The 17,405-nt window shown below is 47.0% G+C and overlaps 1 protein-coding gene across 1 annotated transcript; it reads left to right on the forward strand.

Moving 5' to 3' along the window:
- Window positions 1-868: 868 nt before the first annotated feature.
- Window positions 869-16,315, forward strand: LOC138419661 (zinc finger protein 879-like). The gene is made up of 3 exons (XM_069552505.1): window positions 869-1,112; window positions 1,361-1,444; window positions 16,129-16,315. Exons 1-3 carry the CDS (start codon window positions 929-931, stop codon window positions 16,233-16,235), a joined length of 375 nt encoding a protein of 124 aa, XP_069408606.1. The 5' UTR covers window positions 869-928; the 3' UTR covers window positions 16,236-16,315.
- The last annotated feature ends 1,090 nt before the right edge of the window (window positions 16,316-17,405 follow it).

The raw sequence follows: 17,405 nt of genomic DNA on the forward strand, positions 1-17,405 counted from the left end.
CTTACACTCCCCAGGGGTTAGTCCTCAGCTGGCACTGGTTGCTCTTGCGTTTGGGCATGGGGGTGGACTTGGGAGTGTGGAGGCACTGAGGTAGGGGCTAAATCCCTAATTGTTCCCCCAACCCTAGCCCTGCTTTCTCAACACTTCTGTCTTCACAACAGCATCTCCAGATATGAGGAGGAAATGGAGGCATATTTTCAGCAGATCCCATCCCAGGCGAGTTGGAGACCTTTGTTCTCATTGCCTTAGTCTCCATGGCAGTCTCCATGGTAGAATGCATCCAGGAATAACACCTACCTCCTCACGTCAGTGCACGTGAGAGTTCTTGTAATGCTGCCCTGTGCCTTGGGGTGAAGTACACGGGCTCCCACATGAATGAGCCAGGCATTCCCCAAACCTGGGTCTCTGGGCCAGGTCTCTTTAGACTTCTTCATGGTGTTTGCTCAGTGGACCCTTGAGGGCGAATAGAGCTGAGCCTCCAAAAACAGTCAGCCACTCTGGCCCATTGACCCTTACTGTGACCACTCAGGAGAGCAGCTGAGAGTGTGCCCATAAAGCGCCAAAGGCACCCTTAGATGGCTCACATGTGGTTTCACGAGGAAGCAATTGAGCTCATGGCGTTAGCTTCCTAGAAACACACCACAGCCCTGATTTGTCTTATGGCTGTGCTGACCCCTGATTTAGAGCATCCTCTTTGCCTGGTTTCCAATCTTATATTGTACAGAAGCTGGGGGTGAAGATCTCCAAGACAGGTCCCCGTTGTTCCCAAAGCAGAAAATCAGGATCACCGATGCAACTAGCAGTAGAGGAGATACCCAGAGAAAAATGAAAACACCTTCGACCTGGGTCTGAGTCTGATCTGAGCAAGAGGTTCTCCCTCCCCTGTGCTGTCCTATCCCCAGCTTCCTCATTAAGAAAGCAGGGCTCCATGGTAACACCAGTGATGTTTCAGCCAACTGTGAGCTTGAAGGACATGGCTGTGACCTTCACATGGGGGGAGTGGGGACATTTGGACCTGGCCCAGAGGACAGTGTACCGTGAGGTGGCTCTCAAGACATGTAGTCACTTGGTCTCCCTAGTTAAGGCAGTCACTGCCCATCGCCAGACCCAAGGCACAGCTCATTTCAGGCACTCCTGGACTGGCCCAGAAGGTGCTGGAAGTGGGTCCCTTTGAGATGCAGGTCTGGGTATTGCTGCTTATCCCTCCTCCAGGGCAAGTCTGTGGCTTGTTCAGGGTGTGGGGAGTCTACTCGGGAGGATGGGGGCCCCTCCTAGTCCATCCACATCTGACCCCAGGGGTGAGAGCTCAACCTGTCATCCAGCAGAAGACCAAGCCCTCTGTTTTTCCTCCATTGACCAGGACTTCTGCTCTCGAAACTAAATGTGATCTCCTACCTGGAGCCAGGAGAGGACCAATGGAGAGTGGGGCAGGGACCTCCCCAAGGTGAGAACAAGCCAACAGCCCAGCAGTTAAAGTCCAAGGAGCAGAGAGACCACTTGTAGAAAGTTTGCTCACGTGTTCTCTGCTGCCACCTCATGTCCAGTGTGGCAGCCACGTTCTCATCCATGTCAGGCTGTCTCTGCCCAGCCCACCCACAGAAGACATTTGCTGCTGTCGTCAACATGTGTCTCACACACGAGTTCACTTCTGTCCCCATCTCCCTTTGGTCTTCACTTCTCTGCTACCGCGTCTCATTCCCAGGTCCTCATGCTTCCTGTTTTCCTCAAACCCCTCATCATAACTTCCATCCAGGGTGGCAGCTCCTCAGGCCTCCCCTTCCTGCTGGTCTTTGCTCTGCCATTTGGGTGTCCACCCATCTTCCATGTTGGACATTTTCAGAACTTCGAAATGATCCCAAGGTGTGGTAAGAATCCATGCCTTCCAGAAGGATTCCTACTAAATTACCATTCCTGGACATGCTTTCCCACCTCCCCTCATCCCATAGGCCCACCACCTACCCTGCATGTCAGCCTAATTGGATTTTTTTTTTCCTCTTGGAGCTATATGGAAATATTAAAACAGTTCTCATACCATACAGTTCATCTGTATAAAGCATGCTAAGTTTCTTAATATAGCTGCAGCTTGTGTATTTATCACTGCAGTCTATTTTAGAACATGGTCATCTCCCCAACTAATTGAGCTGCTTCTGATTTTTTTTGTGGTTTTGTTTTAACTGATAAACTTTATTTTTAGAGCCAATTTCATCCTTACAGAAAGTACAGGGTTTCTCTATGCCAACCCTCCCCATCCAGTTTCCCCTATTGATATCTTGCATTCAGTGTTACATTTGTTACAATTGATGAACTTACATCAATTAATTATTACCATCAGAGGTCAATAGTTCATATTCGATTCACTCTGGTGTTGTACATTTTGTGGGTTTAGACAAATATGTGATGTTGTATATCTACTGGTGTAGTGTACAGAGTAGCTCCACTGCCCTAAGAATCCTTTGTGCTCCACCTGTTCATCCCTCCCTCCACCCTAACTCCTGGAAACCACTGATTAATTTACTGTCTCTACAAGTTTACTTTTCTAGAATATCCTATAGTTGGAATCATGCAATACATGGTCCTTTCTGAGAGGCTGCCTTCACTTGACAGTAAGCAGCATGTATGTCCGTCACACCACCTTCTGCCAGCCTAGAGGTGTTTGATTTATCCCATGTGTTCCTGCTCCTTCTTATCCTATAACTGTCATGTCCACAGCCTCTCTTGTTTCTTACTTGGAAGTCTTACCTACTTTTACTTACCCTTGGCACTCAAATGACATCGTTCTGAATTCATTTTACAGCAGTGTCTGTCTTCTCTTCTACCCTAGATGTTACTTTCTGGCTGACCCACACAGCCTGTCTTCCTTATTTCAAGATTCTGATGCAGATACTGCTGTAGAATTTTAACCTCCTCGGCCCATTTTTTCAACAGCCAGGCATATCTTAGACATAGCTTAGCCACGCAAAGATTCTTCTCCTTCCCTTCATCCCCAGATACTCTTTCACTCCCCTTCATGAGGCTTTTGTTTCATTTGAAAACTTCTTCTCATCAGAGATTCCAAGGCAGCACCCTAAAGGAACACAGCAGGGTCTTGGGAAGGAGGACAGTGTGTTTATGGGAGTGTTGGGCAGAGATTAAGGCTTTCCCCAAGAGGGAAAGAAGGTCTGTGTTTGGCACAAGGAAAACATCCTCCTGGAAGTCATACTTTGCCAAATGGAGGATGCTTGTCTCCTTGGCAGGCATGGGAGAAAAGGATGGGAACCTGGAGAGAGGCCTTAATATTACTGGATGTGGGTGGCTACCCACCTAAAAAGGGCAGTTGTGTGGGCAGAGTGACAAGGGAAGGGGGAATCTTGGAGGACTCTGAACTGGGAGCCCATTGCACTCTTTATTAGAGGCCTACTACCGATGGCTCAACAGTAAAGAATCTTCCTGCAATGCAGGAGACTCGAGTTTGATCCCTGGGTTGGGAAGATCCCCTGGAGGGGGATCCCCTCCAGTATTCTTGCCTAGAAAATACCATGGACAGAACAGCCTGATGGGCTGCAATCCATGGGGTCTCAAAGAGTCAGACCTGACTGAGCAACTGAGCACAGTATCTTCAACAGATGGAGGAATCCCTCTCATGACAGTAACAGGGGTGGTGACATCAGCAGAACCATGTCTAACATGGTGCCCTATACAGCAGACACTGCGGGAGGCTCACAAACTGATTCATTTTCACCTCAAAGTAACACTTGTTAGCTAAGCATTCTTATTCCTGGCTTACCACCAGGGAAGTGGAACCTCAGAAGTTGTCAGCTGGTGGAGTCCACTGGCCAAGCACACTGCCTCAGGGACCCCAGTAATTTTCTGGGGAGTCTGTGGCATCAATTCTGGCATGGTTAAAGAGACCCTTCTTTTTCTCTGTGGGCAGACTGAACCAATGGTAGAAATGGTCCATTAAGAATATTAAATCGTCGTTGGTACTTGGGGTCTCATTTTAAGATCCAGCACCAGGAAAGAGACTGAGTGTGAGTCGTAAGTTCGAGGCACATGTTAGGACCTTGTTTCCTGTGGCTTCTCTAACAGATGACCAGCTGGGTAATGTAAAACAGCACAGATTTATTCCCCCACAGCTCTGGAGGCTAGAAGTCACAATCAGCATCACTGGGCTGAAATCAGTGCACACAGGCCATTCTCCCTTTGGAGACTTCGTTGGAAAAGCTGTTCCTTTTTTTTCTTCCAGGTTCTAGTGGCTAGGGGAATCCTTGGTCAGTGGCCACATCACTTCAGTCTTTCAGGCCAGCACCTTCACGCCTCTGCTCTGTGGTCAGATTGTCTTCTTTGTGTGTATCAAGTCTCATTCTGCCTCCCTTTTATAAGGACAGTTGTGATAACATTTGGGGCCCACCCAGATAATCCCTGGGCATCCCTGTTGGCTCAGATTGTAAAGAATCTGCTTGCAATGCAGGAGACCTGGGTTCAGTCCCTGGGTTGGGAAGATCCCAGGGAGAAGGGAATGGCTATCCATTCCAGTATTCTTGTCTGGAGAATCCATAGACAGAGAAGCCTGGCGGGCCACAGTGCATGGGGTCACAAAGAGTCAGACACGACTGAGGGACTCATACACACACACTGATTTCCTGTTTGCTGAGCCATCCCTCCATTACACATTCTGCATGAAATTACAGTCCATAGATTAGAAACAGACCCAAAGATATATCTCTCATACTTGGTGGTCTGTTTTATGCCATCCTCCCCTTCTAATGCTTTTCCAGTAATTCAGGCCATTTGGATTTCTTTCAGACTGGAAGACTACACTTGAAAGGGTCTGTCTGAAGAGGATATTGCTGTGGAAGGGCCATCTTATCACATGGAAATGAAATACCATGTTCAGGAGAAGGACCCCAGGTTGGTGTCATTAGGAGAAATGCACCTTTGGCAGGACCAGCTAGGGAAGAACCAGCAGGACTCTGAATCAAACAGTACTCACCTCAGAGAGACGTTTTACTCAAGGTGGGAGTTGTGAGCCTGAGCTTAGGGAAATTATCTGAGTTTAAGCCTTCTACCTCCGACATTACCTACAAGAACATATTTCCATGAGGTCAACTCACAGGGTAAAAAGTTGAGACTGAACTCAGTTTTCATTAATCATTAGAAAGACTGGGCTGATCTGAAGCCCTGTGAAGATCATCAAAGTGCTAGAGCCTTCTGGCAGATTATTTACTTGAATAAACTTGCAGATTTTGAAACAGGAAATAAAAAGCCTCATGATTATACTGTCAATAGTGAATGTTTCAACTATGGTACCTCCTTTTGTTTTCTTAATAGAATTTTTTCAGCAGAGAACAGCAAAGATGGTAAGAACTATGGAAACATTAATCATAGCTTGTCTCTTAATGAACACAAGCCAAGGCATTTGGAGAGTCAGTTCAGTTGTGACAGATGCCTTGAACAGACTGAAATAAGTCATCCTGGAGAGGCACTACTCACATATAAGGACGACTGTGATGCCTCCCACATGGCATCTTCTTTTACTTACTGTGACATCATTTAGACTGGAAAGAAGCCATATGAATGTAAACAGTGTATAAGATCTTTCAGCTGTTGCTCTAAGCTTGTACACCAGAGAACACACTGGAGAAAAGCCCTATGAATGTACTTGATGTGGAAAGTCTTTCAGGCAGAGCTATGACCTTGTTGTACACCAGAAAACTCACATGGGAGAAAAACCCAACGAATGTAATCAATGTGGGAAATCCTTCACCCAGAGTTCCAAACTCATTAGGCATCAATGAACTCACACTGGAGAAAAACCATATAAATGTCGTGAATGTGGAAAATCTTTCAGGTGGAACTCTAACCTTTTTGTACATCAAATAATTCACACTGCCTTAAAACTTATGAGTATGCTCATTGTGGAAAGTCCTTCAGTCAGAGCTGTGACTTTGTCACACATAAATGGACTCACACGGAGAGAAATCCTATGAATATGAATATAGTGTGGTAAATCCTTCATTTGAAGCACTCAACTTATTAGGCATCTGTGAATTCACACTGGACAGAAGCCATATAAATGCAATCAATGTGATAAAGCCTACACTGGGATCTCTCACCTTATTGAACATCAGAGAACTCATACTGGAGAGAAACCATTTGAATGTCATCAGTGTGGGAGAGGCTTCACTGGGAGCTCTTACCTTCTTTCACCTTAGAGAGTTCATTCTGGAGAGATACTGTATGAGTGTAACAACTGTGGGAAGGCTTTTCAGCAGCGAATCAGCTTGTGCATCAATGAACATGTGCTAGAGAGAAACCTGATGAATGCAGTCACTGCGGAAAAGCTCTCAGCCAAAGGGCTCCTCTCTGCATCAGAGAATGCTCATTGGAGAGAAGCCCAGTCAGTGTAACATATGTGTTAAAGCCTTTAGTCAGAGATCACACCTTATTGAACATCAGAGAACACATACTGGAGAAAAGCCCTATGAGTGCACTGACTGTGGGAAGACCTTGAATGAGCGATCAACCCTTACAAAACATGAGAGAACACAGGCAGGGGAAAAACCCTATGAATGTAAACATTGTGAAAAGGCCTTTAGCCAACTTACTAGGCATCAGAGAAACCATACTGGAGAGACCCTATGAATGTAATGAGTGTGGGAAAGCTTTCAGTTATAATACATCTTTTTTTCAACATGAGAAGACTCGTAGGGAAGAAACCCTGGGAATAGTCAAGATGAAAAAGCTCACTGCCAGACTTTCTTTACTAGACATGAGATGACCAAGGTATGACTGTCACTGTAGTCTAATGACTGCAGGTATCAGAATTGCTTGGAGTGTGTGTGTGTTGAACTGCACATTACCAAGCTTACCCTCAGCTTACTAAATCAGAATCACTAGCAATAAAACTCAGGAGCCCACAGTTTCCAAAAGCAGCATGAAGGACTTGTTTGTACACTAAAATAGATTTACTTCTGCAGTTAGGTGAGAAGCTATGAATATGACCACTGATGAAAAACATTGTCAGAGCTCTCAGCAGGAATTAGAAAACACAGACTGGAGCTGTACCCACCAGATAATCTTTTGTAGTCCAAACAACCAACCAGTCTCAATCAGACATTGTCCCAGTAACACATTCATGGAAATGGTAGTGAACTGAAAAATATTCTTGACACAGAGCTCCAAACATTCCACCTAAGAAGAAACCATTACATGAGGAAGATGGTGTTAGAGATGAAATTTGGGGCCAGCCATGTTCAGTTGCCGGGAGAAATATCAATAACCTCAGATATGCAGATGACACCACCCTTATGGCAGAAAGTGAAGAGGAACGAAAAAGCCTCTTGATGAAAGTGAAAGAGGAGAGTGAAAATTTTGGCTTAAAGCTCAACATTCAGAAAACGAAGATCATGGCATCTGGTCCCATCACTTCATGGGAAATAGATGGGGAAACTGGAAACTGTCAGACATTATTTGGGGGGGTTTCAAAATCACTGCAGATGGTGACTGCAGCCATGAAATTAAAAGATGCTTACTCCTGGGAAGAAAAGTTATGACCAACCTAGATAGCATATTCAAAAGCAGAGACATTACTTTGCCAACAAAGGTCCATCTAGTCAAGGCTATGGTTTTTCCAGTGGTCATGTATGGATGTGAGAGTTGGCCTGTGAAGAAGGCTGAGCACCAAAGAATTGATGCTTTTGAACTGTGGTGTTGGAGAAGACTCTTGAGAGTCCCTTGGACTGCAAGGAGATCCAACCAGTCCATTCTAAAGGAGAGCCATCCTGGGTGTTCATTGGAAGGACTGATGCTGAGGCTGAAACTCCAATACTTTGTCTACCTCATGTGAAGAGTTGACTCATTGGAAAAGACCCTGATGCTGGGAGGGATTAGGGGCAGGAGGAGAAGGGGACGACAGGATGAGATGGCTGGATGGCATCACCAACTCAGTGGACATGAGTCTGAGTGAACTCCAGGAGTTGGTGATGGACAGGGAGGCCTGGTGTGCTGCAATTCATGCGGTCACAAAGAGTGGGACACAACTTAGCAACTGAACTGACTGAACTGATGCTCAGTGTAAGCCAGCAATAAAAAACACAAATTGAAGGAGTACTAAGGATGGAAAGTTTTGTAAAATGTTTTTTATTTTAGTTAAAAGTAGACTCAGTTTTTCAGGGACTCTGTTGTGCTCTAACTTTCTTGCTCAGTTAGGTTGACTGAGTCCAGAGCAATATGAAAAATGTCAAATGAAGTGAAAACAGGACCAAAAACAGTATGTATGCAAAATGTTACAGCACATAAAAATTTGTGCACAGATGGTTGATTAAGGTCAACTCAGCAACATATTAAAAAACAATATATATGTGTGGGCTTAGTTGCTTCAGACTCTGCAACCCTGTGGATTGTAACCCACCAAGCTCCTCTGCCCATGGGATTTTCCAGGCAAGACTACTGGAGTGAGTTGCCATTTCTTTCTGCAGGGGATCTTCCTGACCTAGGGATCAAACCCATGGCTCCTACTTTGGCAGGCAGGTTTGTTTCTTTATTTATTTATTTATAACTGCTGAGCCACCTGGGAAGCCGTCCATAAAAAAGGCTGAAGTGTAAACCCACAATGGCGAAGCAAGTAGGGGAAGCTATTAATTGCAGGTTGGTGAGGTGACAGCACCTGGAGGTGCAGAGTGGGAAAGGTTGCAGTCAGGAACTCGTGAAGAGGGGCTGCAGCAGTGGAGGTCACAGCCGCCCCAACAGAGCTGTCGACTCACAGGTGGAGCAGGAAAGTTGGCTTCACTGAAGGGCGGTCCGTGGAACTCCAGATTTTCTCCTCTCAAGTATCTGGCAGTGAAAGAGGAGAGTGAAAAAGTTGGCTTAAAGCTCAACATTCAGAAAACGAAGATCATGGCATCCAGTCCCATCACTCCATGGGAAATAGATGGAGAAACAGTGTCAGACTTTATTTTGGGGGGCTCCAAAATCACCGCAGATGGTGACTGCAGCCATGAAATTAAAAGACGCTTATTCCTTGGAAGAAAAGTTATAACCAACCTAGATAGCATATTCAAAAGCAGAGACATTACTTTGCCAACTAAGGTCCATCTAGTCAAGGCTATGGTTTTTCCAGTGGTCATGTATGGATGTGAGAGTTGGACTGTGAAGAAGGCTGAGCACCAAAGAATTGATGCTTTTGAACTGTGGTGTTGGAGAAGACTCTTGAGAGTCCCTTGGACTGCAAGGAGATCCAACCAGTCCATTCTGAAGGAGATCAACCGTGGGATTTCTTTGGAGGGAATGATGCTGAAGCTGAAACTCCAGTACTTTGGCCACCTCATGTGAAGAGTTGACTCATTGGAAAAGACTCTGATGCTGGGAGGGATTGGGGGCAGGAGGAGAAAGGGACGACCGAGGATGAGATGGCTGGATGGCATCACCGACTCAATGGATATGAGTGAGTGAACTCCGGGAGATGGTGATGAACAGGGAGGCCTGGCATGCTGCGATTCATGGGGTCGCAAAGAGTCGGACACAACTGAGCGACTGAACTGAACTGAACTGAAGTATCTGGCTGTGGGCCAGCAAAAAAATAGAGTAGAGAATGAGTTATGTTCTGACAAAGGGGAAAACAATTCTGAGGGACTAGAGAATCTGCTGTATTGTGCTTCAGAACAAGGGCTTCCTTCTTTTGCCACTCCAAGGACCTTCATCATCATTGTTAGTTCTTCCCCTTTTCATCCCAAAGCCAAGTGTGCCATTAACCAGCCCCAGCCATCTGCGGATGCTTTCATCTCTGCCTTCTCACCTTGCTAAGTCTTTAGTTCTAAGTCTTGTCCCACTCTTTGCGACCGCATGGTCTTTAGCACACCAAGCTCCTCTGTCTCGCCCTCTGGGAATCACACAAGGATGCCTGTAGGGGGCAGGAAGGAATGGAAGGACAGCAGCTGCTGTGTACACATGAGTGCTTCAGGTCCTGTTCTGGGAAGGGTTTTACTCTTTCATAAAGCAGACACTTCCAGGGCCAGGAAGCGGGCTCACTTGAAATAGGAACCTGATACCTTTCTTCTCAAATGGTTCTCATACCCAGAGACCAGTGGTTCCAAATTGGAACATAACATAAGATACACATGAAAGGAATTGTTAGGATGAACAGCTTGCTGGGCCAGTCTTTTTAATTAGTTAATTATTTGGCTGCACCAGATTTTAGTTTTATCAGGTGAGATCTTTGATATTCATTTGGGGTCTTTATTTTTTCTAAGTTGTGGCATGCAAAATTTTAACTGTGGCATATGGGATCTAGTTCCCCAACCAGGGATCAAACCCAGGCCTTCTGCATTAAGAGTCTTAGGCACTGAACCATCAGAGAGGTCCCTGGACCCATTTTAACATTGTAAAGAGTAATCTCACAATTGTATATCCGTGCATCTATTTGATTTTTGTTGGTTTCACTTATGTTTGTGGCTTATTTTTTTTTAATCCCCTAAATATAAGAGGGAATGGCAGCCCACTCCAGTTTTCCTGCCTAGGAAATCCCATGGACGTAGTCTGAACCTTGTGGGCTACAGTCCATGGGATTGCAAAGAGTCGGACGCGACTTAGCACACAAACACAGGAGACCCAGGTTCAGTCCCTTGTTTGGAAGATCCCCTCAAGAAGGGAACGGCAACCCACTTAAGTATTCTTGCCTGGAGAGTTCCATGGACAGGGGAGCCTGACAGACTACAGTCCATGGGGCAGCAAAGAGTCAGACACGACTGAGAAACTAACATAAACCAAAATGCCACACCTGTGTTACATATGACCCAGGGGTTCCTTCTAACAGAATTTCATTCTTGCTGCTTTTAAACATAGAGATATCAAAATATTGCTGAATAGGTTTTTGATACAGCCAGCAGTGGAACTGTTGCGGGTCCACAAGGCCTTTCCCACATCAGGAGACTTTCTAGAGGAATTCATGAGACTCAGCATATAGTTGTGCTCATGGCTGAGATTTACGGCAGTGGTGTTACAGGGATGCAGGCAGTTGGATCATAAGGGAAAAGGCAGGAGAAGTCTGGGTGAATCCGTGTGCAGCTCTCAACACTGTGCTTCCCCTGAGGGGTCATACAAAGCACAGCAGGCACCAGGCAAGCAGACACCTGCCCAGCAAGTACCACAATCCAGACCCCCAGGAGGCCAACAGATGCTCAGTGTGAATGAAATTGTCTCCACAGTCTAGGCACAGTACAGACAACACTAAAGGCCAAGTTCCCGGATGCCAGCCGAGATCAGGCTTGCACACATGTGTGCTGAGTCACTCAACTATGTCTGACTCTTTGGACTGAAGCCCACCAGGCTTCTCTGCCCACAGGATTTTCCAGGCAAGAACACTGGAGTGGGTTGCCATGCCCTCCTCCGAGGGATCTTCCCAACCCAAGGATTGAACCCACATCTCTTACATCTCCTGCATTGGAGGGTGGGTTCTTAATCACTGGCACCACCTGGGAAGCTCAGGCTTGCACACAGGATCTCCTAAAACTTGCAGCCTCAGGCCTGCTGTGTCAATCCATTTTTCTCAAGCCATTCTGTCTCTTTAAACATGAATACAGCTAACAGTATTTATAGTATCTGTTCCACTAAGCTGTTTAAGCTGCAGCTCTGGGGGCTTCCCTGGTGGTCCAATTAAGAATCCGCCTTGCAATGCAGGAGACACGCATTCCATCCCTGACCCAGGAACATCCCACATGCTGCAGGGCAGCTAAGCCCATGCACCCTAGAGCCATGCTCCTCAACAGGAGAAACTACCGCAGTGAGAACCCCCTGGACCACAACTAGAGAGTATGCCCCACTTGCCTCAACTAGAGAAAAACTTGCAAACAGCATTGAGGACCCAGTGCAACCAAAACTAAACTGCAGCTCTGAACTTGTTTTAGAAAAGGCAGAGAAACCAGAGATCAAATTGCCAACATCCGTTGGATCATTGAAAAAGCAAGAGAGTTCCAGAAAAACATCTATTTCTGCTTTATTGACTATGCCAAAGCCTTTGACTGTGTGGATCACCACAAACTGTGGAAAATTCTTCAAGAGATGGGAATACCAGACCACCTAACCTGCCTCTTGAGAAATCTGTATGCAGGTCAGGAAGCAACAGTTAGAACTGGACATGGAACAACAGACTGGTTCCAAATAGGACAAGGAGTACGTCAAGGCTGGTATATTGTCACCCTGTTTATTTAACTTCTATGCAGAGTACATCATGAGAAACACTGGGCTGGAGGAATCACAAACTGGAATCAAGATTGCTGGGAGGAATATCAACAACCTCAGATATGCAGATGACACCACCCTTATAGTAGAAAGTAAAGAAGAACTAAAGAGCCTCTTGATGAAAGTTTCAGAGAGTGAAAAACCTGGCTTAAAACTCAATATTAAAAAACTAAGATCACAGCATCTGGTCCCATCACTTCATGGAAAATAGATGGGGAAACTATTTTGGGGGGCTCCAAAATCGCAGAAAGCTGAGCACCAAGGAATTGATGCTTTTGAACTGTGGTGTTGGAAAAGACTCTTGAGAGTCCCTTGGACTGCAAGGAAATTCAACCAGTCCATCCTAAAGGAAATCAGTCCTGAATATTCATTGGAAAGATTGATATTGAAGCTGAAACTCCAATAGTTTGGCCACCTGATGCGAAGAACTGACTCATTTGAAAAGACCCTGATGCAGGGAAAGATTGAAGGCAGGAGGAGAAGGGGCGACAGAGGATGAGATGGTTGGATGGCATCACCGACTCAATGGACATGAGTTTGAGTAAACTCTGGGAGTTGGTGATGGACAGGGAGGCCTGGCGTGCTGCAGTCCATGGGGTCGCAAAGAGTCAGACACGACTGAGTGACTGAGCTGAACTCAGCTATCTACACACGTGGATGTAGTATGTGGTTCATACAATTCCTGCTTGAGATTGGATTCCAGGAACAGATCGGACCCCAGCCGACATTCCTCAGCAGTTACTCCATCACATCGACGTAAATCCCATTTGCACTGCTCCAGGCTTAGCAGCGTTTTTTCCTCCTGAATATAGACACCCTGAATATAAAATGCAAATATATGTGTTAACACTAAGCATTCTGAATGATGTCCAGGTTGAGTTTATCAGCAGAACTCTTAGTGAACCTGCAGGGGTGCCGCCGCACCGTGATCTTTCCCCTTCATCTCTGGAGGAGAAATGAAGCTTCTCTCATATCACCGAGCCATGCCCCGTTCTGTTCTCAGACGTGGGACATGCGGGAAAAGCCCTCTAGCTGGAGGTGGGGGAGATGCAGATAACGCAAGGGTGGCCTCTGTGTCTCCTGCACATGTGGAAACCCTCTGCACAGTGCTGGGCTCAGAGTCAGTGAGGAGGGACCACCTTGTGCTCACTGCACAGAGGCCCCCATCCAGCCATCCCCTCTGGAAAATGGCCTCTTCATCCATCCACACTGGAGGATTCTCCGTCTGGCCACCTCTTGGCAGGAGCCTATACCTGGCAGAGTGAGGGATCCCAGTCACCACCACACCTCACGTATCACACACATACACCTCATAGCAGGAGTACTACATATCAACTGCTCTGTTCCAGGAGCAAGTATTATATGTCAAGCACTGACTCTGGGCTAGGCTTATGTTAAGTTCTTTGCATGGATCATTAATTTATTTAGCCCTCATCACAATCCTTTGAGGTAGCTAACATTACAATTGAGGTATCTGAGGCTCAGAGAGGTGCAAAGCCTGCTTAAGGTCACCCAGCTAGCAAGGTAGGAAACTGCTTTTTATTTTTGCAAATCTCTTTAATGTTTGGCCTGACTGAAGGCATCTGGATTTCCACGACGATTTATGCCTTTGAGGATTGCAGAACCCTCAGCAAATAAGAACTCAGTCCAGGGAATTCCCTGGCAGTGCAGTGGTGGGACTCCATGCTCTCCCTGCCAAGGGCCCAGGTTTGATCCCTAACGGGGAACTAAAAATCCCACAAGCCTCGCAGTGCCGAGGGGTGCAGGGAGAGAGAACTCAGTCCAAATGCCTGTATTAAGAGACGACCAAAGTCCACCATGACTTCCAGCGGCATAAGGTTATATTGCTAGGAAGATCCCAACCTTTCGTTATTATGTCTTCTTGAGAAATTCTGCTAGGAGAATTTACAGTGTTTTTTCCAGCCATCACCTGAGAATAGCCTCCTGACTTAGCATGCCTGTGTGTGACCCTTTGGACTGAAGCCCATCGGTCTCCTCTGTCCATGGGATTTCCCAGGCAAGAATACTGGAGTGGTTTGCCATTTCCTACTCCAGGGCATCTTCCTGACCCAAGGGTCAAACTCGTGTCTCCTGTGCTGGCAGGCAGATTCTTAACCACTGAGTCACCTTAGAGCACTGACGAAAAAGGGCTTGCAGTTTTCAACCTTTCTCTGTCCCTTTGAAATGCATTTGTATCTCCTTTAACTCTGAAGTATCTTTCTCAAGGACCTGAAGGCCACTCCTTAGAAATGCAACCACCAGGAAGGATGGGGCCTCTGTCTCCAGGCTCCAGGAGGACAGTGTTACAACCTCACCAGAGCCATGACAGGCTCAGAGAGGTGCACTAGGCCAAAAATAATCCCTGAGCCATGCTTCCGGGGCTTCCCGGGATGGTAACTCTGGCCAATAAGAGAGATGATAACTCTGGCCAATCAGAGGGATGATGACTGGCCATCAGTAAACACCAGGAAACCCCTGCAGCCAATCAACCCTTGCCAACCCCCTGTCTTTGTTCTAAACTTATAAATACTGCTGTAAATCTGGCCTCCGGCTCTCATCAAGACTCTACTGTGCTGGATGAGACAGGAGCCCTGGCTCAGGCTGGCAATAAAACCCCTTTATGCTTTTGCATTGCTGTGGACGTCTTATTCTCTCAGTTTTGGGGACTCGGACTCTGGGCATAACAGACAGAATCCTAACTTCAAGAATGCCCAGCATCTGATGCAGCTGACCTAATCATATTTACACTGAGCAACCCTTTGTGGTTTTCCATGTGAGCCCCCACACTCCCCCTTCTGATTCCCTCATTCTCCCTTCCAACTGCCCAGTCTCAGGCTTCCCTGGTAGCTCAGTGGTAAAGAATCCGCCTGCCAAAGAGGGAAACACGTGTTCAGTCCCTGGCCCGGGAAGATACTCTATGCTGTGGAGTAACTAAGCCCCCATCACAACTACTGAACCTGCGGTCTAGAGCCCGGAGGCCACAACTACTGAAGCCCTCACGCCTGTAGCCTGTGCTCTGGAAGAAGAGAAGCTACGGCAATGAGGACCTTGCTCACCCAACAAAGAGCAGCCCCTGCCCACTGCAACTATAGAAAAGCCCTCACAGCAAGAAGACTCAGCACAGCCATAAACAAATAAATAAATAAAATTGTTATTTTTTAAAAAGCCCAATCACCTCCGTACACATTCAAATGGAGCTCAGTTATTGCCTCCTCTGTCAGCAGTTACTGAATAAAATCTGTTTTCACCAAGTTAACCAGTATCCAGCTTTGTTGGACACCTTCAGTCTGCCCCAATATTATTCATTCAGAAGCTTTAAAAAAACCTCTACCATACATTCGTGAGGAATGGGAATGGGGGGAAGTATTATTACGAACTTAGTTTGGAACTCACTGACTCATAGACAGGATCTCAGGAATCTCCCAAGTTGTCCCTAGTCCACACTTTGAGAACTACTTAAATAGACAAAACCCATGGTAAAGAACCTGCCTGTTATGCAGGAGGCCTGGGTTTGATTCCTGGGTCAGGAAGATCCCCTGGAAATTAATGGTTACTCACTCTAGTATCCTTGTCTGGAGAATTCCATGGACAGAGGAGCCTGGCAGGCTACCATCCCCATGGGGCAAAGAGTTGGACACGACTGAGAGACTAACACTTATAATAAAGAAGAAAACAAAACTACAAGTAATAGAAAAGAAACAGTCAAAGTAATAGGAAAACATCATGCATCCAAGATTCAACAGGACCAGGAGAAAAGTCAGTGACTATTCAGTCACCAGTCATGTCCGACTCTACAACCCCATGGATCGCAGCGTGGCAGTCTCCTGCATCCTCCACTATCTCCCAGCGTTTGCTCAAATTCATGTCCATTGAGTCAGTGATGCTCTCTAACGTTTCATCAGTCCGTGACTGTAGAAAAAGGGATACTGCCAGGAAATGTTGCCGGGTTCCTGATAGAGGCCAGATTTGGTCTCCTTGGAGGCTGCCTGATTTGTGCTTTCCATAGGCACCTGCTGTGGTGAAGGAAGATGCTTGACCACATGCTCCTCCTGGTACTGCAGACCTTTGGGGTTTGGGCCCCAGATAGGGTTGCAGGGAGGATGCCCAGCAAAGAGCAGAGGGGTCACTGGAGGAGCGGAGATTCAAGGGCAGAAAACAGAGGAGCGGGAGAGAGTGCAGAAACTTCAGGCCCCTTGGAGGCCGCCTGCCCCATCCCCGCAGTGACTGTGGCTGTTCCAAACAAACCCTGTTTGTTTGTTCCAAACAAACCCTTTGCCATGTTTTTGCTTTATTGCTCCCCTCTACACCAGCACCACTGTGAGGGCAGGCAAGTACCTCTGTTCTCTGCTTGCTATGCCTGGCTCCTAGCACACAGTAAATGGGCAAGTAAATACTCTTATTTGGTTGCATCCTGGTCTCTGTCCTCTGCTTGGTATGCCTGGTTCCTAGCATACAGTAAATGGTCAAGTAAATATTCTTATTTGATTGCATCCTGGTGAACATCTGCCTTTTCCTTCTTTTCTAGTAATTTTTTAACAGACTCTAACAAACTCAGGGATATGATCCATGGCAAGGGAGTGAACACCCCCAATCGAGAAACAGAACAAGATCAGCTTTCAGATCTCGAGCGGTGCCCGCTCTGGGCAACTGCTCCTCAAAAGGTTTCCAGTAACAAACGTTTAAACGTTCGTGTTATTCTGAAGCATAGAAATATTTTGAGCACAACGACAGTATACAATCCAGAAAGAAACTAGGAAAGCCCAGCCCTCCTCCTCCGTGTTTCCGGCTAGGAAGAGCGGACCCCGGATTTCAAGGGCTGTGGCAATCCAGGTTGCCGACTGGCATTTGGAAGAGGGGCCGCGGGGCACAGACTGGCATTTGGAGGAGGGGACCCGGGGCACAGGCTGGCATTTAGAAGGGGGGCCGCGGGGCACAGACCGCATTTGAAAGAGGGGCCGCGGGGCGCAGACTGCATTTGGAGGAGGGGACCCGGGGTGCAGACTGGCATTTGGAGGCGGGGCTGCGAGGGCGAAGGCTGCGGAAGGCCAGACTGGGAGAAGGACTTCCCCACGACGACGAGGCGCAGCACAGCAGCCACGAGCAGAGAAATCCCGCCCACTCAGGCCCGCGGCTCTGCGCGGTGAGCGCCTGCGGTGCCTGGAGGCCGGAGGATGGAGGCTCCCATTGGCTGC

The sequence above is a fragment of the Ovis canadensis genome, chromosome 14, assembly GCF_042477335.2.
Source record: "Ovis canadensis isolate MfBH-ARS-UI-01 breed Bighorn chromosome 14, ARS-UI_OviCan_v2, whole genome shotgun sequence".
In the NCBI taxonomy this organism is placed as follows: domain Eukaryota; kingdom Metazoa; phylum Chordata; class Mammalia; order Artiodactyla; family Bovidae; genus Ovis; species Ovis canadensis.

What these genes read in the sequence shown, in the direction of transcription:
- LOC138419661 (XM_069552505.1), top strand. Translation starts at nt 929, where the DNA reads ATGGTAACACCAGTGATGTTTCAGCCAACTGTGAGCTTGAAGGACATG. An exon ending in TGCCCATCGCCAGACCCAAG is followed by an intron (nt 1,113 to 1,360) that starts GCACAGCTCATT and finishes TCCATTGACCAG; the next exon opens with GACTTCTGCTCTCGAAACTA. An exon ending in GGGGCAGGGACCTCCCCAAG is followed by an intron (nt 1,445 to 16,128) that starts GTGAGAACAAGC and finishes CCGTGACTGTAG; the next exon opens with AAAAAGGGATACTGCCAGGA.